Consider the following 26,756-nt stretch of genomic DNA (forward strand, 5'->3'; position numbering starts at 1 on the left):
ACATCAGGGCTCTTAAATATCTTTTAATCTTCTGTAAGCACAGCAGCCCCTATTTCACTCTAGATTTTGTTCTTTTTAACTGATGAGGGGATATAAAATTTTATCTGTGACCTTATGGTCTCTTTCAAAAGTGTATTTTAGTCCAAACTAGTTCTTCTTATAAGTCCCCATTATTTCTCTAAAACCCAAATAAAACCAAAGTTTCACTACATAAGACAGCCTTACTACATGTGACACATTCTAGTGTTTGCTGTGCTGTGTTGTGCTAAACTATGCTACCCTATTTTCTTTTCAGTTAAAAAAAAAAAAGCTGGTCTTGGAAAACCAACCAACCAACTCAACTCCATAATTACTAGAGCTATGCCAAAACATGCTTCTTTGGTTTCCCGTTGTCTTCTTGTTTTTCCACATTTGGGGCTCAATGCCTCCCACTTCCAGGTACGTTTAACTGGATCACCTGTCCTAATCATAGAAGTATGTCTCTGACACCCTGCCTCTCTGCTCCCAGGCTGAGTGGACAATCCCTCAGCTGTTCCATGTCTTTCTTTGCAAACCTGTCAAACAGCTCTGCCGTCTCCTTGTAGCCGGTGACAGTATCTGAAGTATTTTCTTATCTCAAGTGCTCTTTATGCTGCCTACCACATAAAAAATCCGAGTAAATGTTGAATGTTAAAATTTATTTTAAAAGTTCATTTTGGAGAAAAAATTCAAAACTGATTCAAAAAATTCAAAACTTTCCTATATCCTTGGAACTCGTACTCCAGAAAGAGGGAAGAATTTAAAAACATATGTGATACCATATGTTTTCACTCTTATGTGGATCCTGAGAAACTTAACAGAAACCCATGGGGGAGGGGAAGGAAAAAAAAAAAAAGAGGTTAGAGTGCGAGAGAGCCAAAGCATAAGAGACTCTTAAACACTGAGAACAAACTGAGGGTTGATGGGGGGTGGGAGGGAGGGGAGGGTGGGTGATGGGCATTGAGGAGGGCACCTTTTGGGACGAGCACTGGGTGTTGTATGGAAACCAATTTGACAATAAATTTCATATATTGAAAAAAAAAATCTCAAAAAATGCATAAAAAAGTCATGTGGTTAAATATATATAGTGAATAGTCTTCCTAGAAATAAAAGAAAAATTTATTTTAATTTCATCTCTGCTTTTTTAAAAAGTCAAATGTGTATTATATGGAAGGTAGCAAGTATGTAATACATGGATTTATTAAAAAACTTACACATAAAGCAAATGTATGTGTTAGAAAACTTAACATAAATAGAAGGAAACTGCTTTCAGAAACATTACATAGAATATAATTTCTAGCCAAGCACTTTTTAGCTGCTACTATTTATTTAAATAAAACATTAATGCTTCTCTACCTCTGCCACCTAAGTACAGAAAAAGCCTCATTTCACTCTTCTTTTCATCCAGATACGGTGCATGTAGTTATTAGAAAAGCTTCTAAGGAATTAGATTTATTTATTTTAATCCTGAATGATAAGAATTTTCCATATATGCAGTCATACAGTACTGGGGGTGGCGGCAGTATCCCTGTTGGTATTACATTAAGGTGAGATATCAGACTGCTTCTTAAAAGTTACAAATTAAAATTTTTGTTTTCTACTGATCAGTTACCAAAAAGAAGCATAACAGAACCAAGGTAAATTTAATACTGTTAAAAAATAAAATAAAATAAATTTAATACTGTTAAACATCAGTGTTCAAGATAAAACTTTCTTATATAGTATAGCATTAAAATAATGATTTTGTATGCAAATATTTAGCTTGAAGCACAGTCATACTTTTAAGAAATCAAAATATTTTAATGAAAATGTCAAAGTCATAAATATTTATGATTTTATAGATATTGCAATTTTAAGGTAAATCAATAGAGGGTAAAGCAAACACAAAAGACTACATACACACACGATCTGTTCTGGTGAAATAGATAAACTCTTTTCTATAATACAAAGTACATTAGTTCCTCTACAAACACTAGAGGTCTGTCACCTGAACATATTACTCTATTTTAGAACAAAAAATACTTCACATTTCCTAGCATACAAGTAGACTGCAATAAAGTGCTTTTTCTTATAAGATACAGATCCTAGGAAAATGAAACAAAAACAAAAAAAGGGTATCACTTTTGTCCTGTCTTCATAACCCTTCCCTGTCTCATTCCTGCAGTCATAAGCAACATTACTGAGGCGTTAGCCTACAGTGACTGAAAGCTATTTCTTCAAGGAAACTGCTGCCTCTTTAGTCTCTTGATCTAGCATACTAACATGAAGATGTGTAAAATCGAGGGACATTTTGGAAACATTGTGTGTCTTATACTATATTAGTAATCTCTATTGTGTTAGAAGAAGCCAGTACAAGTGACCTAGAGAACTCCACAAACAGTGATACCTGAATTACAAGATGGCTGAAACCAGAGGCCCTTCCTAAGCTGAAACATAAATTTTACTAATGTAAATGTAATGTGGTTTTCTGCTCAGCCAAGAGTCACTGTGCCAAACATTTAACACCATCAGAAAGACGACTCCTCTTTTGCAGAAACAGTGAATAATGGAGTCTTTAATCATCAAAAATATCACCTATAACATATAAAGTTATATTTTGATTCATAAAGATAAAATAGCCATACCTTTGAGTGAAGAAATCCTAACACTGGTGAAGCCTTAAAACAGCAACAGGAAGTAAAAAAAAAAAAAAAAAAAAAAAAAAAAAAAAAAAAAAAAAAAAAAAAAAAAATCTAATGCATTTGAATTAAAGAAAGTAATAGGTATTATTTGCTAAATGCAAATAATGTTACTTAAAGACTGCCATCTATTATATACTTGCTGAAATACTTAAATATCTACATGCATGATTTAGGTATGTATAAAAGACTTGGGCATTTTTCTTCTAGACTCTCCACATCATTCAGAACACAATTCAAAATGTTCTGGTACATCCTACACATTCTCAATTATGAAACTCTCAGATTATTGCTTTCAGTATTTAGGAATAATTTTTCTTTTCTTTACAGGGACATTTAATGGATGTGATTTCTGGAATATCTTTTTCAGTATCTCAAAAATTAGGGTAACAATTTATTTTTAACTTAGGATTATGATTTAGAGGCAAAGCAGAAACTACTACTCATTTAAGTTATAAAATAGAAAATAAATCATTTTGAGATAATGGTGAGAGTTCTTGCCTAAGAATCTCCAACTTATTATTTGGCTTTGGTTGTTACTTCAAGCTGAAACAGCATCACTGGTATTGTTGTCTTCCGGCATTTTGCATCTGGAAAAAAGCCTTCCCAGATTCATAGGTACTGATCATAATGGCACAAGCAGGAGCAATTTTAATTAAACGGGGAATGAGGCCTGAAAAGAGAATAGAAAAAAATCAGAACAAATTTTACCTTATGTTTAAAAAATGTAATTTATTTGATTTCATTCTGATAATGATCAAATGAAGTGATGTATCAAACACTGTGCCATCAACTGGTATCAAAGAACAAGCCAAATTACTCCCAAGCTCCTCACTTTAATTCCGTTTTACTTTTATACAGAAGTTTCATCTTATTAAATCTATTCAGATTTTTTTTAACTTAAAGATGTTTAGGGAGAAGTCATAAATGTGTAATATTTTCAATAATTTCCTGCTAATTTAGGAAAAGGACAGACTGAAAAGTAATCATTTTATTCAACAATTTGGTAAAATAAGTATTTTTACCTGTAAATAATCCTGCAAACCCATTCTTAGCAACAATGTTCTTCATGATAGTCCACGTTGACATATGCAAAGGCATAGAAACTAAATGTTAAAGAAATGATACATTATAAATTACCACTTAATTATTTCTAATACATATGACATACATCAAGTATTTATGGTCTTTGGGAATGTGGGGTGTATAATTTCATTATACTAAGAAAAGATCTATTTACCCAAAACTTACCCAAAGTCTTATATTTAATAGTTGGATTCATTAAAAAGAAAAACTAGAAAAATGTTGAAGGTTAAAGGTGTATAGTGTATAATATAGTGTATAATTATAGTGTATAATTTGTCACTGAGGTTCAAACATAAAGCTATAAATGAGCTATTCATGCACAAAGTTTACTTACCTTTATTTTACACAACGATTCTAAGCAGCTGGCTTAACCCAAAGACTACTAGACACAGTAAGTAAAACAAGAGGCTGCTATGAAGCAGACACACTACTATGCAAACACTGTGATAGCTACACACGGAAGTTGTCAAGGTCTTGGTTTGACACCAGTTGGATGAGGGGCAAACACTCCTCTATTATCCTCATTAGCTGCTGGGAGCTGCTATTAGACTCCACAATCATCAATGTGAACATGGAAAAGTGAGTCATTAAGAAAGATTCAAGTATATAGTATTAAGCATGGCCAGGGGAAAAAGGGAAAGGGTGGAGAAAGAGAGCTTTCAGAAATGGCTTTTTAGAATTTTGCCACTTAATGGAATGGGGGCTCATTATCTCAAATCTCATTTATATAAATATCAGATTCTCTATGAAGATAAATGAGGCCTTGTTATTTAAGAAGCTGTATGATCAATATAAATAGTATAAATATAATAATTATAGCAACCCAACAAAAGGACATTTTTTAAACCAAGAACAAAGTGTTTATGAATGAAATTTAACTTTCTAAAGAAAGTCAATGACAAAAACTTTATACTATGAGTCGGCAACTTCTGCATATTTGAATTATTCCATTTAAATTTTTGGAAACAACTGGTGTAAGAAAGGAAACCAAATAGTCAGGTATTGGCTGATCTTGTAGAATTCAAGCCCCAAACCAGTCCCTGTTTAAAGACTACAGTGCAATAAATGCAGACGAGAACAGACAGAAAGAGTTATTAACTGAAGATTAAGTCTCAGTAGAGCTCCAAAGCGATCTCCACAATATTTCCTGCCTAAGTTCCAACACTGAAGAGCTATTCCTACAGGAATATTGTAAGGAAACACCGTTGGTTACTATGTATTTCAAGCATAGACAACAATAAAATACTCATTTACTGACCATCCACATTTTTCAAATCCTAACATCTGTATCTTTTAGATACAATTGAAGTCCTCAATATATTCCTTCTCAATACTATTGCTCTCCTTAGATGTAACCACTCTCTCCCCTTTTTCCTTTATCTTTCTCATGCATGTGTTTAAACCTTTACTACATATGAACATATCCATAAATACATACTCTTGCTTTTTATGCTCTTAAACTTTACATAAATGCTATATGACATTGTACATTTGTAATGTGCTTTTAGGATTATCTATGTTGACAAGCATAGCTATATTTTATTCATTTTCATTGCTGTATGGTATTGCATTATATGAATGATCACAATTTACCCATTTCTTTGCTAGGGGCTATTTCAGTGCTTTCTAACTTTTGGGGATTATAATTCTTTCAGTGAGTATCTCTGTACATGTGTAGACATTTCCCTAGGGCACATATCTTAGGTGGAACTTCTTGTTCAGAGAGTCTTCTTGGCATTGCCAGATTATTTTCCAAACTCATACTCTCACCTGCCCAGCATTCGCGTTACCATTGCTCCGTATCCTCCCCAACAACCCAATGGGGATCTGAGCCAGGTTTATGAAGTGGAAACCTGAGATTAAATTTTTTTAAGTTTATTTATTTATTGAGAGAACGAGTGAGCAAGCGTGGAGGAGGGGCAGAGAAGGAGAGAGAGAGAATCCCAAGCAGGCTCCATACTGCAGCACAAAGCCTGAGGTGGGGCTTGAACTCATGAACCTTGAGATCATGACCTGAGCTGAAATCAAGAGTCAGGTGCTTAACCCCACCCAGGTGCCTGAAACCTGAGATTAAAATTTTTTAGTTAAATATAAATGATGGACTCATGATAGGACTACATAAATGATAGGACTACATCCTAAAATGCTTCTTTTCCATTAGATTATGAGCTGTTGGACACTGCCTCATTTGTCTGTATATACCAGAGTGGAGGAACCACTACAAATGGAGCATTTGGTAGGGATAAATAGTATATAAAAATGAAAAAAAATATGGGCTATTTATCACTCAAATCAGAAGTGTAGTTTTCAGTAGAAGTAAATATAACTGGTTCATAGCTGAAGCAGAGGAACAGGTAAAAGTGACCACAGATAATCATGTAAAATTAAGACCCAAGGCTTATTCTAGATTTCTCCTTTGGAGGTTACTGGAAAAACATAAGGAAAAAAACAGCTATCATCGGTAAGAGCTGAATCTAGTGAAAGAAGATGCCTCCCTGATGCCAGTCTCAACGAGGATGTATAATCATCATCATCTAGGGAACATTTTCAAAATACACAAGCTAGGGCCCCAGATTAGAACTATTAAATGAGAGTCCACTGGGGGTGGTGGCCAGCTTCAGATGTAGTAAAAGAGCACCCCAGCTGACTCCAAAGAGTATTTACCCAGAGAAGTGACTCTCAAACCTTAGTGAGCCTCAGAATCTACCTGTAGAGATTCCCATCTTCTCCCTGTCACCATGTCTGTGCCCTCATGGCCATAGTCATGAATCACAATAAAGAAATATTCCCACTATAGTAAATACTTAATGCAATAGAGGAAACAGGAATTATGATTAGTTGGAAAGAAGAATGAACCAATAATTTCAAACGACCAAGGGAGAACAGATAGGGCATAGGCAGCTAAAAGGCTCCCACCTAAAACAGGGAACTGGAAGAACCCTGATAATCAACTTTGATTACTTCTCGGGTTTTAGTTAGCTCTTATTATTAGTGGGAACTAGGACTATGGAAAGTCAAGGACAAAGTTGTCATCAGATTCAGTTTCAGGGTTCGGTAAGCAATGTTTTTTTCAACATATTATAATACCTATTTTACTTTGTATGCAAAATCTTCTGGTGGGTCAAAACTATTTACATTATTGTAAGAGACTTATCAGTCAGAAGGTTTACATGACATAATTTTGTAATGGGTAATTTCCAGTGGGTTTGCCACATTTTCCATAGATAATAATAATGACAGATCTGGTGGAAGCAACTAAGTACACTTTTGTTCTAGAAGAAATTACAGGTTATATAAAGAAGGAAAAATTGGATAATATGAAGAAAAAAACCTATCCAAAGAAGCTAAAAAATAAACAGAAAAAAAAAAAAAGAAATATGTTTACTAATGAAACAAACAAGAGACGATGGGTTCCTAGTAATTTCCTACCCTTCACCCTAATTTGTCTAGATTTATTTGAAAGGATAATTATAGGGGCGCCTGGGTGGCTCAGCTGGTTAAGAGTCTGACTCTTGATTTCAGTTCTGGCCATGATCTCATGGTTCATGAGATGGAGCTCCCCCACACACAGTCTGTGAGAGCAAGTCCTGTGTCAGGCTCTGCTAACGTGGAGCCTGCTTGGGATCCTCTCTCCCTCTCTGCCCCTTCCCTGCTCCCGTTCTTCCTCTCTCTTTCAAACTCTTAAAAAAAAAAAAATAGTTATATAGTATGCAATCTTTTTTTTTTTTTTTTTTTTTTTAACGTTTATTTACTTTTGAGACAGAGAGAAACAGAGCATGAATGGGGAAGGGGCAGAGAGAGAGGGAGACACAGAATCTGAAACAGCTCCAGGCTCTGAGCCATCAGCCCAGAGCCCGATGCAGGGCTCAAACTCACGGACCATGAGATCGTGACCTGAGCTGAAGTCGGACGCCCAACCGACTGATCCACCCAGGCGCCCCTAGTATGTAATCTTCTATATAGCAGGTATGAACTTAATTGATGGCAGGCAAAAGAGATTTTTAAATTTCTTAAATTTTGGAGGGGATTGAGAGTATTTTTTCTGGGCATTTCATTCTAACAGTATATTATAGTTTCAGTTAAGGCAGCAAAGGAAAAAATCTTGTTTCTTTATTTTTCTTCTACCTGGAAAGAAAAACAAAAACAAAAACAATCATGGCATCCTGAAAATGTTTTAAATTAATAAAACTTACTTTTATGACATTCATCTATCCAAAGTTGTGTCTGCTTTTGTGTTTTTACCACATCAAATGGCAAAGTTGCAATAGCTGCAATCTGTCAAAAAGTAAAATTGATTAAATTTACCTTTAAATTTTTTCTAAATGTTTTTACATTATTCTAAATAGGAAATTACTTCAGGATAATAATGGAAATCATAACTAAACTGAAACTTAAAATGAAACCATTATCTATTCAAAGAGAAGTTGTTATTAAAGAAAAAATAACGTGTCCTATATATTTCTCCCCAAATTCAGATATAAATAGTCTCAAAAAAGCTCTGCTACTTTCCTGAGGTCACACAACTACTAGTGATAGAGTCAGAATTAGAACCAGACAGACCACTGACTCCAAAACCAGTATTCACAAATTTCCGATGCTCCTGTAGGTCCTACTATTCCTTTACTACACGTGAAGGTGTAGAGGGAGAGAGAATCCCAATATAATATTTTAAAACAAATTCTCGGGGCGCCTGGGTGGCTCAGTTGTTCAAGTGTCCGACTTCGACTCAGGTCACGATCTCACGGTCTGTGAGTTCGAGCCCCGCGTCGGGCTCTGGGCTGATGGCTCGGAGCCTGGAGCCTGCTTCCGATTCTGTGTCTCCCTCTCTCTCTACCCCTCCCCCGTTCATGCTCTGTCTCTCTCTGTTTCAAAAATAAATAAACGTTAAAAATTAAAAAAAATAAAAAAATAAAACCGAAATTCTCAATTATTTAGTAAGCATTTAAAAATTCCAATATTTTTAAATTGATTTAAAAAAAATTTACATGAACAACACTTTATGGGTTTCAACATATTTATCAAATATAGCTACAGTAGTTCACAAATCACACTTTTAAAAACATCTAAAAGTGAATCAATGATTATTTTCAAAATGACCTAATTAAGGTTTTTTTTTAAGAGTAAATTCCCTTAAGAATGTGTCATAATAATTGACATAATAGCCATGCAAAGTAAAAATGTTTTTCTTCCCAATTCACATTTGACAATAGGCTCCCAAAATGTTCCCCAAAATCAATTACATTGTATTTCACCCTAACGATGTTGTTTTAAGTTTCTGAACCAACATCAGTTTCAAAGATCTCAGGTAAGTGAAAATCAATTATTATTTCTCCCTCACTATAATCTAGCATGTAGCAGCCAAAGGTAGCAACAATGTTATATAAGCCTTTGACACTTTCTAAAATGATGTGGCTTAGGCTGTTCTGTTTCCTGACAGAAAGTCTGAACATAACACTCATGTACTTTTTCTGTTACAGAAACAAATTTTTGTTTGAAAACAGTCAAAGGGCAGCATTATAGGGCATCTAAAAGTAGGGAATTTTCCTTCATATTTTTGGAAAGCTGGTATAAAATCCTGGAGCCATGATCCAACTTTTTAAAAAAAGATATTAAGCATTTATTTTTATGTACAAAGTTGACTTTGTGATTCATCTGTTATAAATTTCAATATATAATAGTACTTGTTTTTCTTCATTCATGCTGGATTAAGATATAATGAAAATACAATTAAGTTACATTTAATCACCTCACAAATAAGAAGAATAATGAAAATACCTTGCTGGTTTTTAACTACTTAAATTACTCAAAAAGTCAATGGGCGTATAACTTACAGAGTTAAATCTGACAGAGCCCAGACCTGGAAACGCTCAAATCTAAGTTTTGAACTCAATCACAGTGGCTTCCTTAGCTCCAAGTTTTCTGGTACAATTATTCCAGTATTTTTCTGCAGGTCTCCATCCCTTCACTATGCTCCTTCAATCTTGTTTTCATTTGGTTCCAATAGGTCAGCATCTCATTCTAGGTCATTACAAATTCATTTTGTGTAAGACCACTACACAACTTTACCTTATGTGGAAGAGTTAGAAAAAGTGAACTCTCTACTACCTAAAAAAGGTCATCAGAGATTCTTTCCTTCTGACTGTAACTTCTGTTAAAATTCCTTTAAGGAATGCTTACCAAAATGTTCCCAAAGAAATAGGAATTAGCGCAGACGATGAAATTACTTCTATTCAATCTGATTATACATATGAAATGACACTCCATGAAAAATTACCTAACCAGATCTACTGGCATTTAATTTAAAGAACAAATGGGCAAATATTTGGTAAATAATAAAGCACTATTATCATAACTGTAATGATCTAAGAAATCCAAATTTTTTTCAGAAAAATGTATTTGTAATATAATAAAACCATGGACACAAAGTACATTTTAAGACATTTAATGACTAATAATTTATTTCCTCAAAAGGGGATAGTCAATACTTAAAGCCGTGCAGCCCAAAAGTGGTATCTCAACAGACAGGAAATGCTATATAATTTGTTATAATAAGACAGCTACCGTTATTCTGGAAAATTAACAACAAAAGAATATAAACTTACAGAACCAGACAATGCCCCTGAAGTAAAGTAGATCATAAACGTTGGTTTATATAAACCAGATTTCTCACACAGCCACTTCTTTAAAACTTCATAGTTATACCAGTACAGTGCTATAAAAACAGAGAATGAAATGAACATAGAATTTAAAAGTAAAATGTGAACTTTATTTATAAATGTATATATTAAAGGAAAAGAGTAATTCTAACCTTGACACACCCTACTTCCTGCTTGGACACATACTAGATGAGATTGAAAAAGAAGGGGGCAGGGGGGAAGGGAAGAACCAAATTCTCAGAAATGTTCTAGCAGTCTTATAAACAAAAAGAACCCCTATGCAATAGTAAAGTAGGACTTTAATTCCAAAGCCTGACAAGGTCAGTAGGAGAAAACAAAATTACATCTCAATCTCATTCATTAACAAAGGTATAAAGATTCTTAAAAAAATAAAAAATAAAAAAAAAGCAACTGAAGCCAGAAGTATTTTATGAAAGATCATACACTATGACAAAAGTGGGTTTTCATAAGAGGAATGCAAAGGTAGTAAATATAGCAAATAAATGCCAAACACTGCATTAAAATGCCCATGCAATAATCTAAAATTGATGGAAAGCATTTCATAAAATTCATCACATTTTCATTTAAAGCAAAGCAATTTCTTGAAAACCTGGGATAAAAGAGAATTTCTTTAAATAGAAAAAGGATATGCATCAAAAACAATAGCAAAAGTAATTAATGGTGAAACAACAGAAGTATTTCCTTTAGAATGAGAAAAAATGATAGGGATGTGACATTATCATTGCTATTTATTATTCAAAACTGTTCTACAGAGCATAGTAAGATAGAAAAAAAAGCTCTAATGATTAAAAATGAACAAAGTAGTTATAATTTATATATTAATGTCTATATAGAAAATCCAAAAGACAAAATTATTAATAGAAATTTAAAAGTAGCTGAATATTAAACACAATCTAACAGACAAAAATTAATTATAACAATGCCCCAGCCTAAGATCTGGAATTTTTATTTTAACAGAGCTTTTAAAATAGCTACCAAGAGGAGTTAAGATGGTAGAACAGGAAGGACCCCATGCTTGCCTCATTCCTTAAACTCAACTAGATAAATACTAAATCAATCTGAACAGCCAGGAAATTGACCTGAGGACTGAGAACACAAACTGCACGTCTAGAGGGAGAAAAGAGGCCACATCATGGAGGGGAGGAGATGGAGAGATGTGATTTGGGGGAGAAAGAACCTGGTTCTGTGGACAGGTGGGGGCCCTGATCAGGGAGAGAGGGAACAGAGATAGGGAAGGAGGGAAGGAGGGAAAGAAAAATACTGGATTACAAATGTAGACATAGGAAACTCAATAACACCATAAAACATAGTAACATTCATCTCATAGGAGTCCCAGAAGAAGAGAGGGAAAAGGAGGCAGAAGGTTTATTTGCGCAAATTACAGATGAAAACTTTCCTAATCTGGGGAAGGAGACAGACATCCACATCCAGGAAGCACAGAGACAGACCTCCCATCAAAATCAATCAAAGCAGGCCAACACCGAGACATGCTCTAGTAAAATTTGCAAAATACAGAGTTATGGTAAGAATCCTGAAAGCAACAAGGGAAATGAAAACTGTAACTTACAAGGAAAGACAAGGTTCACAGCAAATCTCTTCACAGAAACTTGGCAAGCCTGAAGGGGTGGCATAATATATTTATTCAACGTGCTGAATGGGAAAAATATGCAGCCAAGAATACCCTATCCAGCAAGGCTGTCATTCAGAACAGAAGGAGAGATAAAGAGTTTCCCAGAGGGGTGCCTGGGTGGCTCAATCAGTTAAGCTACCCAACTTTGGCTCAGGTCATGATCTTTTGGTTCATGAGTTCAAGCCCCACATCAGGCTCTGTGCTGACAGCTTGGAGACTGGGGCCTGCTTCAGATTCTGTGTCTCCCTCTCTCTCTGTTCCCCTCCGCTCACACTCTCTCTCAAAAATAAATAAAACATTAAAAAAAAAAAGAGTTTCCCAGAAAGACAAAGAAACTAAAGAACTTCATGACCACTCCTAAAACAGCCCTGCAATAATTAAAGGGGACTTTTTGAGTGGGAAAAGAAGACCAAAAGCCACAAAGACAGAAACAATGACAAAACAAGTAATAAAATGGTAGTACTAAATTCTTATCTATCAATAATTACTCTGAATGTAAATGAACTGAATGCTCTAACCAAAAGACATAGGGTGTCAGAATGGATTACCAAAACAAGACCCATCTACATGTTGGCTACAAGAGATTTATCTTAGACCTAAAGAAATCTGCAGATTGAAAGTGAGGGGTGGAAACCATTTATCAGGCTAATGGACATGAAAAGAAAGCTGGAATAGCCAAACCTGTATCTGACAAACTAGATTTTAAACCAAAGACTGTAACAAGAGATGAAGAAGGAAATTAGATCATAATAAAGGGGTCTATCTAATGGGATGATCTAACAATTTTAAATATTTATGCCCCTAACTTGAAACCCCTAAATATGTAAGTGGGACTTTAACACCCCACTTACAACAATGGACAGATCATCTAAGCAGAAACTCAACAAGGAAACAATGGCTTTGAATAACACAATGGACCAGAGGGACTTAACAGAGATCTTCAGAACATTTCATCCTAAAGCAGAATACACACTTTTTTGAGTACACATGGAACAGTCTCCAAAACAGATCACATACTGGGTCACAAATCAGGCCTAAGCAAATACAAGAAGATTGATATCATACTATACATTTTTTCTGCCTGCAATGCTATGAAACTTGAAATTAATCACAAGAAAAAATTTGAAAAGACTATAAATACATGTAGGTTAAAGAACATCCTAATAAAGAATGAATGAGTTCGCCAGGAAATTAAAGAAGAAATAAAAAATAATACATGGAAGCCAATGAAAATGGAAACATAACAGTCCAAAACCTTTGGGATGCAGCAAAGGTGGTCCTAAGAGGGAAATATATAGCAATCCAGGCCTTCCTAAAGAAGGAAGAAAAGTCTCAAATACATGACCTAACTTTACACCTAAAGGAGCCAGAAAAGGAACAGCAAATAAAGCTTAAAGCAAGCACAAGTAGGGAAATAATAAAGATTAGAGCAGAAATAAATGATATAGAAATGAACCAACAAACAAAAACAAAACAATAAAACAAATTAATGAAACCAGGAGCTTGTTCTTTCAAAGAATTAACAAAATTGATAATTCCCCTAGGCAGACTTATCAAAAAAAAGAGAGCAAAAGGACCCAAATAAATAAAACCATCAATGAAAGAGCAGAGATCACAACCAATACCACAGAATTAGTTATAAGAGATTATTATGAAAAATTATAAATTTATAAAATATTACAAAGCTGTAATCATGAAGACAGTATGGTACTGGCACAAAAACGGACACAAAGATCAGTGGAACAGATTAGAAAGTCTAGAAGTGGATCCACAACTACATGGTCAACTAATTTTCGACTAAGCAGGAAAGAATATCCAATGGAAAAAGGACAGTCTCTTCTACAAATGGTGCTAGGAAAACTGGTCAGCGACATGCAAAAGAATGAAACTGTACAACTTTCTTATACCATACACAAAAATCAATTCAAAATGAATGAAAGACTTAAATGTGAGACCTGAAACCATCAAAATGCTAGAGGAGAACACAGGTAGCAACTTCTTTGATCTTGGCTATGGCACTTCTCACTAGACACATCTCTGGAGGCAAGGGAAACAAAAAAACAATCATCAACTCTTGGAACTTCATCAAGATAAAAAGCTTCTGCACAGTGAAGGAAACAGTCAACAAAACTAAAAGACAGCCTATGGAATGGGATATTTGCAAATGACATATCAGATAAAGGGTTAGCATCCAAAATCTATAAAGAACTTATCAAACTCAATACCCAAAAAACAATCCAGTTAAGAAATGGGCTGAAGCCTTGAATAGACATTTTTCCAAAGAAGACATCCAGGTGGCTAACAGGCATATGAAAAAATGCTCAACATCACTCATCATCAGGGAAAAGAAAATCAAAACCATGATGAGATACCACTTCACACCTGTCAGAATGGCTAGAATTGACAACACAGGAAACAAAAGATGTTGGCGAGAATGTGGGTAAAGGGGAAACCTCTTACACTGCTGGTGTAAATGCAAACTCATGCAACCACTCTGGAAAAGAGTGTAGAGGTTCCTCAAAAAGTTAAAAATAAAACTACCCTACAACCCAGCAATTGCACTACTAGGTATTTATCCAAAGGATACAAAAATGCTGATTCAAGGGGGCATATGCACTCCAATGTTTATAGCAGTACTATCAACAATAGCCAAACTATATGAAGAGCCCAAATGTCCATCGACTGATGAATGGATTAAGAGGTGGTATATATACCCAATGGAATATTAGTCGGTGATAAAATAGAATGACATCTTGCCATTTTCAACAGTGTGGATAGAACTAGATTGTATTATTAAAAGTGAAAGAAGTCAGTCAGAGAAAAACAAATACTCATGAAATATCACTCCTATGTGGAATTTAAGAAACAGAACAAACACAGAAGGGGAAAAAAAGAGGGAGGTGAACCATGAGACTTTAACTATAGAGAACAAATAGGATTACTGGAGAGGAGGTGACTAGGAGATGGGCTAAGTGGGTGATAGGCATTAAAGAGGACACTTGTTGGGATAAGCACTGGGTTTTACATGTAAGTGATGAATCACTAAATTCTACTCCTGAAAGCAATAGTATGCTGTATGTTAACTAACTCGAATTTAAATAAAAACTTAAATAAAAGAGCTACCAAAGTTGGAGGTAGGTGTACCCATAAATAAATCAAAAAAAAGTTGTATATAATATTAAGAAAATTTTAAAACTCTACTAAAACACTTCAAAAACTTAGAGTTATATAACAGAGATATAGGACATTCCTGGAGGGGGGAAATAAGGTAACATCAAAACATTTAATAATGCACTAGTAATTTAGACAACACTGCAGTATTAGCAAAGGGTTAGACAAATTGGCCAGTGGAATAGATCCAGGCATGTGTGAAACTTTAATGTGACAGGTTATACTACAAACTCCTGGAGCATGTATGGTTATTCAATAAATGATGCTGGGATAACTACCATCCATATGAGGGAGAAAGACAGTTGAATACTTACTTCAGTTCTTAATCGCAAATCAATTATGGATAAGTGAATGGCCAATGAAACAGTGCCTAACCTCATTACTAATCAGGCAAGTATTAAGTTAAAATAAGATACCACTTTAACTTACTAGGTGAACAAAAATTATGAACTTTGATAGTAAAAGTGCTGGTGAGGGGATGAAATGAAGAAAGAGAAAACTGGTAGTTGTACTGATCTACACAATCACTTTAAAAAAGAATTTGAGAGGTGCCTGACTGGCTGTCAGCAGAGTATGCAACTCATGATGTCAGGGTCATGAGTTCAAGCCCCACATTGGGCATGAAGCCTAATTAAAAAAAAAGAATTTGATATTACTTAATAATTAAAATATATATTTATATGAACTAACAAATCTAATACTGGACAAATTCTTGTACACCAAGAGTCTGTTAAAAACATTCACAATAGCACTTACTTGTTTACTCATAAAGAAGAGTAAAAATTTTTTAAAGTTATACGTAAAAACAAAAGTAAATCTTAAGATTTTTAAGTAAAATAAGCTTTTAAAGCTCAAAAAGAGGCGCCTGGGTGGCTCAGTTGGGTGTCTGACTTTGGCTCAGGTCATGCTTCTCAGGGTTTGTGGGTTCGAGCCCCAAGTTGGGCTCTGTGTTGATAGCTTGGACCCTGGAGCCTGCTTCAGATTCTGTGTCTCCCTCTCTCTGTCCCTCCCCAATTTGTGCTCACTCTCCCAAAAATAAACATTAAAAAAAGCTCAAAAATAGGCAAAACTAAATAACATACTGTTTAGAAATAATAGAAAAGATCAATGAAACCAAGAGTTGGTTTTTTTGAAAAAAATAAACAAAATTGATAAACCTCTAGCCAGGCTTCTCAAAAAGAAAAGGGAGATGACCCAAATAGATAAAATCATGGATGAAAATGGAATTATTACAACCAATCCCTCAGAAATACAAGCAATTATCAGGGAATACTATGAAAAATTATATGCCAACAAACTGGACAACCTGGAAGAAATGGACAAATTCCTAAACACCCACACACTTCCAAAACTCAATCAGGAGGAAAAAGAAACAAACCCATAACCAGCAAAGAAATAGAATCAGTTATCAAAAATCTCCCAACACATAAGAGTCCAGGACCAGATGGCTTCCCTGGGGAATTCTACCAGACTTTTAAAGTAGAGATAATACCTATCCTTCTCAAGCTGTTCCAAAAAATAGAAAGGGAAGGAAAACTTCCAGACTCATTCTATGAAGCCAGTATTACTTTGATTCCCAAACCAGAGACCCAGCAAAAAAAGAGAACTACAGGCCAATATCCCTGATGAATATGGATGCAAAAATTCTCAAGAAGATACTAGCAAATCGAATTCAACAGCATATAAAAAGAATTATTCACCATGATCAAGTGGGATTCATTCCTGGGCTGCAGGGCTGGTTTAACATTCGTAAATCAATCAATGTGATACATCACATTAATAAAAGAAAAGATAAGAACCATATGATCCTGTCAATCGATGCAGAAAAAGCATTTGGCAAAATTCAGCATCCTTTCTTAATAAAAACCCTCGAGAAAGTCGGGATAGAAGGAACATACTTAAACATCATAAAAGCCACTTATGAAAAGCTCACAGCTAATATCATCCTCAATGGGGAAAAACTGAGAGCTTTCCCCTGAGATCAGGAACATGACAGGGATGTCCACTACCACTGCTGTTCCTTAACATACTGTTGGAAGTTCTAGCATCAGCAGACAACAAAAGGAAATCAAAGGCACCAAAATTGGCAAAGATGAAGACAAGCCTTCACTTTTTGCACATGACATGATATTATACATGGAAAACCCGATAGACTCCACCAAAAGTCTACTAGAACTGATACATAAATTCAGCAAAGTCGCAGGATACAAAATTAATGTGCAGAAATCAACTGCATTCTTATACACTAATAATGAAGCAACAGAAAGACAAAAAAGAAACTGATCCCATTCACAATTGCACCAAGAAGCATAAAATACCTAGGAATAAACCTAACCAAAGATGTAAAAGATCTGTATGCTGAAAACTATAGACAGCTTATGAAGGAAACTGAAGAAGATGCAAAGAAATGGAAAAACATTTCATGCTCATAGGCTGGAAGAAAGAATATTGTTAAAATGTCAATACTACCCAAAGCAATCTACATATTTGGTGCAATCCCAATCAAAATTGTGCCGGCATTCTTCTCAGAGCTAGAACAATCCTTAAATTTGTATGGAACCACAAAAGATCCAGAATAGCCAAAGGAATGTTGAAAAAGAAAACCAAAGTGGGAGGCATCACAATCCTGGACTTTAGCCTCTACTACAAAGCTATAATCATCAAGACAGTACGGTATTGGCGCAAAAACAGACACATAGACCAATGGAATAGAATACAGAACCACGAACTGGACACACAAACTATGGCCAATTAATGTTTGACAAAGCAGGAAAGAGTACCAAGTGGAAAAAAGTCTCTTTAGCAAATGGTGCTGGGAGAACTGGACAGCAACATGCAGAATGAAACTAGACCACTTTCTTATACCATTCACAAAAAATAAACTCAAAATGGATAAAGGACTGAATGTGAGACAGGAAACCCATCAAAACCCTAGAAGGGAAAGCAGGAAAAAACCTCTCTGACCTCAGCCGCAGCAACTTCTTACTTGACACATCTCCAAAGGCAAGGGAATTAAAAGCAAAAATGAACTACTGGGACCTCATCAAGATAAAAAGCTTCTGTACTACAAAGAAAACAATCAACAAAACTAAAAGGCAACCAACAGAATGGGAGAAGATATTTGCAAATGACATATCAGATAAAGGGCTAGTATCCAAAATCTATAAAGAACTCACCAAACTCCACACCCAAAAACCAAATAATCCAGTGAAGAAATGGGCAGAAGACACGAATAGACACTTCTCTAAAGAAGACAACCAGATGGCCAACAGGCACATGAAAAGATGCTCAATGTCACTCCTCATCAGGGAAATACAAATCAAAACCACACTGAGATATCACTTCACGCCAGAGTGGCTAAAATTAACAAATCAGGAGACTATCAATGCTGGAGAAGATGTGGAGAAACGGGAACCCTCTTGCACTGTTGGTGGGAATGCAAACAGGTGCAGCTGCTCTGGAAAACAGTGTGGAGGTTCCTCAAAAAATTAAAACTAGATCTACCCTATCACCCAGCAATAGCACTGCTAGGAATTTACCCAAGGGATACAGGAGTGCTGAGGCACAGGGCCACATGTACCCCAATGTTTATAGCAGCACTTTCAACAATAGCCAAATTATGGAAAGAGCCTAAATGTCCATTAAATGACAAATGGATAAAGAAATTGTGGTTTATATACACACTGGAGTACTACGTGGCAATGAGAAAGAATGAAATATGGCCTTTTGTAGCAACGTGGATGGAACTGGAGAATGTTATGCTAAGTGAAGTAAGTCATACAGAGAAAGACAGATATCATATGTTTTCACTCTTATGTGGATTCTGAGAAACTTAACAGAAGTCCGTGGGAGAGGAGAAGGAAAAAAAAAAAAAAAAGAGGTTAGAGATGGAGAGAGCCAAAGCATAAGAGACTCTTAAAAACTGAGAACAAACTGAGGGTTGATGGGGGGTGGGACAGAGGGGAAAGTGGGTGATGGGCATTGAGGAGGGCACCTGTTGCGATGAGCACTGGATGTTGTATGGAAACCAATTTGATAATAAATTTTATATTTAAAAAAAATCAAATGAATGGTAAAAAAAATTCAGTATAGCAGTGACCACTGGATGTGGCAGTCGAGGCGGATATATGTCATGATTTGAAAAACTGCAGTGTTCTAGTTCAGAGATTGAACTGGTGACTTCACATGTGTTCACTTTATTAATATACTTCATAATTTATACTGTTACTTTCTACTTGTCAAATATTATAGTAAAAAAAAATAATTGGCCTATGAATCTATATTTCTAAATAGCATTAACTGAATATAGAAAGTTGAAGAAAAATAGTAATGGAAAGGGCAAGATGCATGTGAATAAGAGAGCCCAAGAAAAAGATTAACTCAAAGGAAAGAAGAAAGAGGAACTTTAATACAAGGGTTCTCAATAATTATTCATCTCAGGTTTTAAACAGAAAATTCTGTGATTCACAAGAGAAATATTACTGAAGTATGCACATTTTGTAAGTTATTTGTTAGTTTTATACTTCTTTTTCATAATTTTCTGTTCCTTCATAATTCAATAATTAGCACAATCTTCTGATTAATAATAGTGTTTTACAGGATACTCAAAGGGGAAGATTTTGATCTGTAATAATTGAAAAAGCAGGAGTTAATATAATTCACAGGTGGTATTTAATGTATTTTATATTTTGATTTGTAGTAATTTATTTACCTTACTAATTATGGCATTTAGAATAATGTCAAAGGTAGTTTGTATTATCTAAATATGACTACATACCAGTTAATATCTTTTAAAAAGTTAAAAAGAAAGAAAAAAGAAAAGCTTGTATTAGACAGATACTATTCATTCAATAAAGACTCATAAAGATCTGAGAGCCCAACAACAAACTAGAAGTTTATGGTCACTAAAGAAGATAACTTACTGTTAGCCTTAAAGGGTTTAAATTTAGTTGATTTAAAAGTGATATATACATCAGACAACACTACCTAAAATTGAGCAGATACTAAAATAAATCCTACCTGAGAATGGTACATCTCTAAGAACAGTAGGAGCCCAGCCCCTCCAAAGGGAAATCCAACCATCTTCAGACACTTTCCTGCTGATAAATCGATGTAATTCTTCATAAGAAAACTTCTTAGATTGCATCTTGGTTCTAATCAATTCTAATGGACTTATCACAGTTACTGCACCAACTAATACAAACAAGTAAATATAAGAAAATAAAAACAAAACCATGTACGATGCAAACATATATACAAAAATATTTCATCATTATATATAAAAAAATTTTATTCTGAAATGTCTGCAAACCTTAAAATCAAATAGGTAAGGATGCCAATATATTGGTGCACCTTATTTTTCCTTGATAAGGGTATTTCTTAAAAGTCTGTTTTCATTCAACTTCCTCTTTCTGGTTTCAATTCTTTTTTTTTAAGATTTTATTTTTTTTTTTAAGTAACGTGTAATGTCTAATATCTATATTCAATGTAGGGCTCAAACTCTCAACCCTGAGATCATGAGTCATGTGCTCCACCCACTGAGCAAAGCCAGGTGCTCCTAGTTTCAAGTCTTTCAAGAGCAGTTCCAGAAATATTACACATCAATTAAAGTACTATAAAACCTCACTTTTATATTTCTCACGGAGAGAAATATCCTTCTTCACAGAGGCAAATTCCCTTCTGAATAGACTCTGAATCCCAGAGTCTACAAGGAAAATGATTCAGGACTTGGGCATCAATTTGATATCAACCTGACATTAATCTGACATCTGATGTAACTCTAAAATCTAGCAAATATAAAGTCTAACCTCTCTGCCCAAGATTCAAAAGGGATGGGTTGATCCCCTCCTATCCTATGGCAATCACCATACTACGACTCAAAGAGTATAGATATTAACAAATCAGTACAAACTACAATGCAAAATACATCTTACCAATACTCTGTATTTTATGGAACATTATCTGTGAGTGTCAAAATTTTAAAATAAGCTTTAAACCGAAATCAAAATGACATAACAATATGTTTAAGTTTATTAAACAATAAGTTTATTACTTACATCTAGCAACAATTCCAGCAACAATTGGTATATGACTTTCATTTTCTCCTAATTTTGATTTCAGAAAATAAGTTAATTGATCATAGCAGGTAAAATAAATGACTGTGGCAGGAACTGCCATCACTCTGTTAGAAACACACAAACAAAAAGATTTATACAAAATTAACAAAAGGCTTAAGTGTATTCTTAAATTATTATTAAATATAAGCAAAAATCCTTATATTGTGTATAAGCTGAAAACCACAATGAATCAGTACAAATGATCAACTTTTCCTTTAAAATTATTGTGTTTAACTTAGTACGCAACAAAACGATACACAGTAGGTATGGTATCTGCCCTATGGAAGTTTAGATTCTAGTTGTGAAGGTAAGTTACAGAGCACTTGGTCAGGTCATAAATAGGAAAAGACTAATGAGGACACTCCTCTACCTCCTTGACTTGTTTTATTGTTTCTGGTCTCCCAAAATCTTCCTCCCAATTACATTTACTATAATGTGAAAACCTCTGAAGTAAAAAATACAAGAGCATTTATAAAATATTTTTCAAACTATGGGCCATATGTCATACCTGCTTATAACTAGAAATAAATTACAATTAATGTTTTGAGGAAATTCCAATGACATACCTTTCAAATGAAATTATCAAAAGGGTATTATAAATAAAATTAAACACAAAGGTGGGGCACTGGGTGGCTCAGTAGGTTAAGCATCCAAGTCTTGATTTCGGCTCAGGTCATAATCTCACAATTCGTGAGACTGAGCCCTGAGTTGGATTCTGCACAGACAGCATGGAGCCTGCTTGGGATTCTCTCTCTCCATCTCTCTCTGCCCCTCCCCGACTTATGCTTTCTCTCTCTCAAAATAAATAAATACATAAAAATTAAACACAAAGTTGCAGGCACTCTCATGTTATATATATTAACACAACAAGAAACCAACTTATGTTTATGGTCTAACTAAGGGACATTCACACACCATACTTTGAAATGTCTAAGGTTCCATAGTGAAATCTGATGATGAGAATTAGAAAAAGAATTGACTATTGGTTCTGGATCAGCCACTAACTTTAGAATTTTAGGCACTGTTTAAAATATATGCCTATGGGCGCCTGGGTGGCTCAGTCGGTTGGGCATCCAACTTCGGCTCAGGTCATAATCACACGGTTTGTGAGTTTGAGCCCTGTGTCAGGCTCTGTGCTGACAGCTCAGAGCCTGGAGCCTACTTCAGATTCTATGTCTCCCTCTCTCTCTGCCCCTCACCTGCTCATGCTCTGTCTCTCTCTGTCAAAAATAAACAAACATTAAAAAAAATTAAAATATACGCCTCAAAGTTGACTAATTCACTCCATAAAAAGATACATTAAAAAGAAACGAGACAGGGGTGCCTGGATGGCTCAGTCTGTGAAGTGGCCAACTTCAGCTCAGGTCATGATCTAGTGGTTCATGGATTTGAGCCCCATGTTGGGCTCTGTGCAGCTCAGAGCCTGGAGCCTGCTGTCTCCCTCTCTCTGCTCCCTCCCCCGACTCATGCTCTGTCACTCTCTCAAAAATAAAACATTTAAAAAATTTAAAAGAAAAAGAAATGAAACAAAGTATTACTTGGGCTTTTTCCATTTAGCCTTACTAGTTTATCATATTAACTCATATAATAGCTAGTTAGTAGAGAATTAAAATTATCCAGGAAAGGGAAAGTACACACATCAGGGTATTTCTTGTTAGTAAAATAAATAAAAAACCAAATAACACCAAATTCTTCATTTCAGAAAATGCAAACAAAATTATGCACCAAAGACCTAACACAGCAGACCTGGTTGTTCAAATCTTCTTTATCTTCAGGAAGACCTTTCTGCATGCCTGACTTTTGGCCAACTCTAAGGAATTTAGCCCTTGGAATAGTCCCTGCAATAAGGTTTCTTCGGTATGTTTGTAGCACAAAGTCAACTTGTTTAGGCTGATTTGTGCAAATGATGTGGTTTTTGGTAAATATCTGTTTTCTTCTGGGGGGTCTGGAGTTCTGGTAATCACAGCTGGTCATAAAGCAAGGTCATCAATCCCAATGTAAGCTTCAGACTGCCATTCAAATGTTTTTTTAAGGTAGAAACACTTTGCACATGCTGCTGCACTTCAGTGGTGGAAGAAGAACAAGCATGTCCTGTGGGATGTCAGCAGGGAGGGCCCTGGAAGCCTTGTGCCTGTCTGGTCAACTACTGTTGTGCCTTTCCATTACTGATTCTGCTTTGTCTCCTTTTGCTGCAGTAAATCACAGACATGAGTATAACCTTAGGTCCTGTGAGTCTTCTAACAAATCATCAAATATGTGGGTGGTTGTGAGACTCACAAAACAATGTTTTAGAAAATGAAAAAATCCTAATATTAAAAATGCACAATTTTATGCAACCATGTTTACTATAAGGCAAAATAAAACAGCAATCACCATTTAGTGAGAAAAAATAGTAAATTATAACTTACAAAGTAGGGGGAAGGCCACTCCACAGGGATTTAATGCCCTCATTTCGAATGATTTTCAAAAAGGCATCCTAAAATTATAATAGAAAAAAGTGTCAAAATATATCCCTGAACCCAACATTACAAACTTTTTGATAAATGATTGGTACACTGATTCTTTTAAGCATTTATGTCCAAAATATGAGTTTCTCAAACTTATATTACATCCATTCTTTTAAAACTTTCAAACATAAAACATTTCTGAATGATACTTTCTGCTAAGCAGAATAAAAACTATGTCACTAAGCTTTGGATTATTCTACTTAGGGCTTAGATGCCAAGTTTTATAAAGTTTATTATAAAAAGGAATTGGAGTAATGGCAGAGAATTGGTCAGATTAACTCTCTTGACCTACTAAAGAATCTGAGAAAATATTATTTAAACCCAATACTTGAATTCTCTGGAGAGGAATCAAAAGCAGGTAAAGATCAGAGGAAAGTACTGTTAAGAGAGAGCAATGAGAGATTTGCAAGTTTGTAGCTTTTTGCCCATGGAAGTCAGCTGAGAACAGCACATGTACTTGCTTAAGGTGGCAAATACAGAGTGCAGGGTGGCAAATAAAGAGTGCACAAAGTTTGCATACAAAATCAGCCACAAAACTTGGCTCGCTAATAAATTATGCAATGCCTAGAGGAAGATAACAAAGTGCTGGCAACAGCAACAACAACAAAAAAAGCAGCAGCTAAAAGCTGCTGAGTGGAAGTTTCAGCTGCAACGCACCACAGGGGAACCTAAATATGGAGTCTGAATAGAGCCAAAGTTCAGTGCTAGAATTCTAGAACAAAACTGACTCTTTAGAAGAATATAAAAGAAATCCAGAGTCCTTACAACGCATCATTCATAACTTCCACTATACAATCACAATTGATTAGGGGTGCCTGGGTGGCTCAGTTGGTTAAGTGTCCAACTTTCAGCTCACGTCATGATCTCATGGTTCGTCAGTTCGAGCCCCGCTTCGGGCTCTGTACTGACAGCTCGGAGCCTGGAGCCTACTCCGGATTCTGTGTCTTCCTCTCTCTGCCCTTCCCCTGCTCTCTCTCTCGCTCTCTCTCAAAAAGAAACATTAAAAAATTTTTAAAAATTGATTAGATATAGAACAAAATATGCCCATACTTAAAGAAAAAGTAGTCAATAGAAATCAATACTGAAATTTCAAATAATATAGTTAGCAGACAAGAATTCTAAAGCAGCTATTATAAATATATTTAAAAAACTAAAAAGAGGATACATACATAATGAGTGAACAAATTTGGAATTTCAGCAAAGAAACAGTTACCATAAAAAACAGCCAAATGAAAATTCTAAACCTGAAATGAAAAATTCACTAAGTGGGCTTAATAGCAGAATGGAAGCAGCAAATAAAGAGTTGGTGAACTTGAAGGTAGATCTTCAATCTGAAGAAGGGGGAGAAAAAGAATGAGGAAAAATGAACAGAGGCTCAGGGACACTGGGGAAACATTAAGTGGTAGAATGGTTTTATATGGAATCAGACAGGAAAGGAGAGAAAACAGTCTTAGAAATAACCTGAACAAATGATGGCCAAAAACTTTCCCAAATAAGTGAAAGATATCAATTTACAGAGCCTAAAATCACAAGGATCCCAAGCAAAATAAACCCAGTGAAAACGAAAAAAGAAAAGAAAAATGATAAGGGGTGATACAAATGAAGGCTAACCTCTCATCGGACACATGGAAGGCCACAAGATAATGTAATGACACGTTAAACGTACTGAAAAACACATTATGCCAGAATTTTGTATGTTGCCAACAGGCTTCAAAAAAATGCTTGATAAAGACATTTCACTAGAACAAAAGCTGAGAGAAAAACTGCCAAAATACCTGCACTAAATAAAGAAATGTTGAGAAAAGTTCTTCAGGGAAGAGGGCCCCAATGCCAAATAGCAACTAAGATCTTCAAAGAAGTTAGGAAGTACAGGAGAAATGGTAAATATGCGGTTATATATGAAACATTTATTTTCCTTCTTTCTCCTTTTAACTACTTTAAAAGATACAAGACTCTTTAAATAAAAAATTCTAATAGTGAAACGTGGAATTTGTAACATGCAAAGATGAACTGTACACGAAGCTACAGCACAAATAAAGAGGAGAGTGAATGGTGTCAAGAACTGTGAAGGGGCTGGGACTGTACTCCACCTGCAAGTTGACAAATCAGCCAGCCACAGTATCATGAGAGCTGGTAGAAGATAAGAATCTCTGGGATAAGAGGTAAAGGACAGTTTATTACTCACAGGACCAGCAGCAGCCAGAGTATCAGCATTTCTGTGCCAGTTTCCTGAGCCCCAATTTCCACAAGGTAACATGAAGAAGGCTGGAAGACACCTGAACATATGGTGGCCTGCATTATAGGAGGGGAAATCTGACCATAGGGAACCCCAATCCTCTATAATAGGCAGTGAGGATATCTTTCCTTTGCCCTAGAGGGAAACACTGTATCATCCAAGCTTATTCATTATGTAAACATCCTTGAAAAGATGGTAAGGACAAAGGGCAGTCAGTACCTTGCTCAAAACTTATGCAAAAATGTGAAAGATTTTTGGAGCACTGTCTCCCTAGAAATGGGAATAGAGAAGTCAATGTAATATTAATTATAATTGAACTAATCCAAAAGACAGCAAGGAGAAAAAAAACAAAAAGCAACAGAGGGAGCATATAGTTTTGGACTGACACTCAACCATGTTAGTAATTTTTGGGGCGCCTGGGTGACTCAGTTGGTTAAGCATTGAATGTTGCTCAGGTCACGATCTCACAGTTTGTGGGTTCAAGCCCCAAGTGGGGCTCTGTGCTGACAGCTCAGAGCCTGCAGCCTTCTTTGGATACTGTGTCTCCCTGTCTCTCTGCCCCTCCCCTGCTCATGCTCTCTTTCTCTCAAAATTAAACATTAAAAAAATAAATTAAAAAATAAATCAAGTACTAAAT

The 26,756-nt window shown here is 35.3% G+C and overlaps 1 protein-coding gene across 4 annotated transcripts in view; it reads right to left on the reverse strand.

The window, feature by feature from the left end:
- Positions 1 to 1,146: 1,146 nt before the first annotated feature.
- SLC25A40 (solute carrier family 25 member 40) overlaps positions 1,147 to 26,756 on the reverse strand; it is a 53,044-nt gene continuing 27,434 nt past the window's right edge. The window contains exons 6-13 of one of the 4 annotated variants that reach the window (XR_006210982.1): positions 23,785 to 23,852; positions 21,317 to 21,441; positions 20,280 to 20,453; positions 10,385 to 10,494; positions 7,976 to 8,057; positions 3,722 to 3,802; positions 3,198 to 3,369; positions 2,643 to 2,675 (exon numbers count right to left, since the gene is read on the reverse strand). Coding sequence is in view for 3 of the 4 variants with exons in the window: in XM_042965641.1 (XP_042821575.1) it covers positions 3,254 to 3,369; positions 3,722 to 3,802; positions 7,976 to 8,057; positions 10,385 to 10,494; positions 20,280 to 20,453; positions 21,317 to 21,441; positions 23,785 to 23,852; positions 26,069 to 26,159 (847 nt within the window). In the remaining variant the exon portion in view is untranslated. Of the gene's footprint in view, positions 1,547 to 2,642; positions 2,676 to 2,736; positions 3,370 to 3,721; positions 3,803 to 7,975; positions 8,058 to 10,384; positions 10,495 to 20,279; positions 20,454 to 21,316; positions 21,442 to 23,784; positions 23,853 to 26,068; positions 26,160 to 26,756 lie in introns of those variants that run through there. The other 3 variants (XM_042965641.1, XM_042965645.1, XM_015535126.2) reach the window with 3 other exon arrangements.

This window comes from Panthera tigris, chromosome A2, assembly GCF_018350195.1.
Source record: "Panthera tigris isolate Pti1 chromosome A2, P.tigris_Pti1_mat1.1, whole genome shotgun sequence".
NCBI lineage: Eukaryota > Metazoa > Chordata > Mammalia > Carnivora > Felidae > Panthera > Panthera tigris.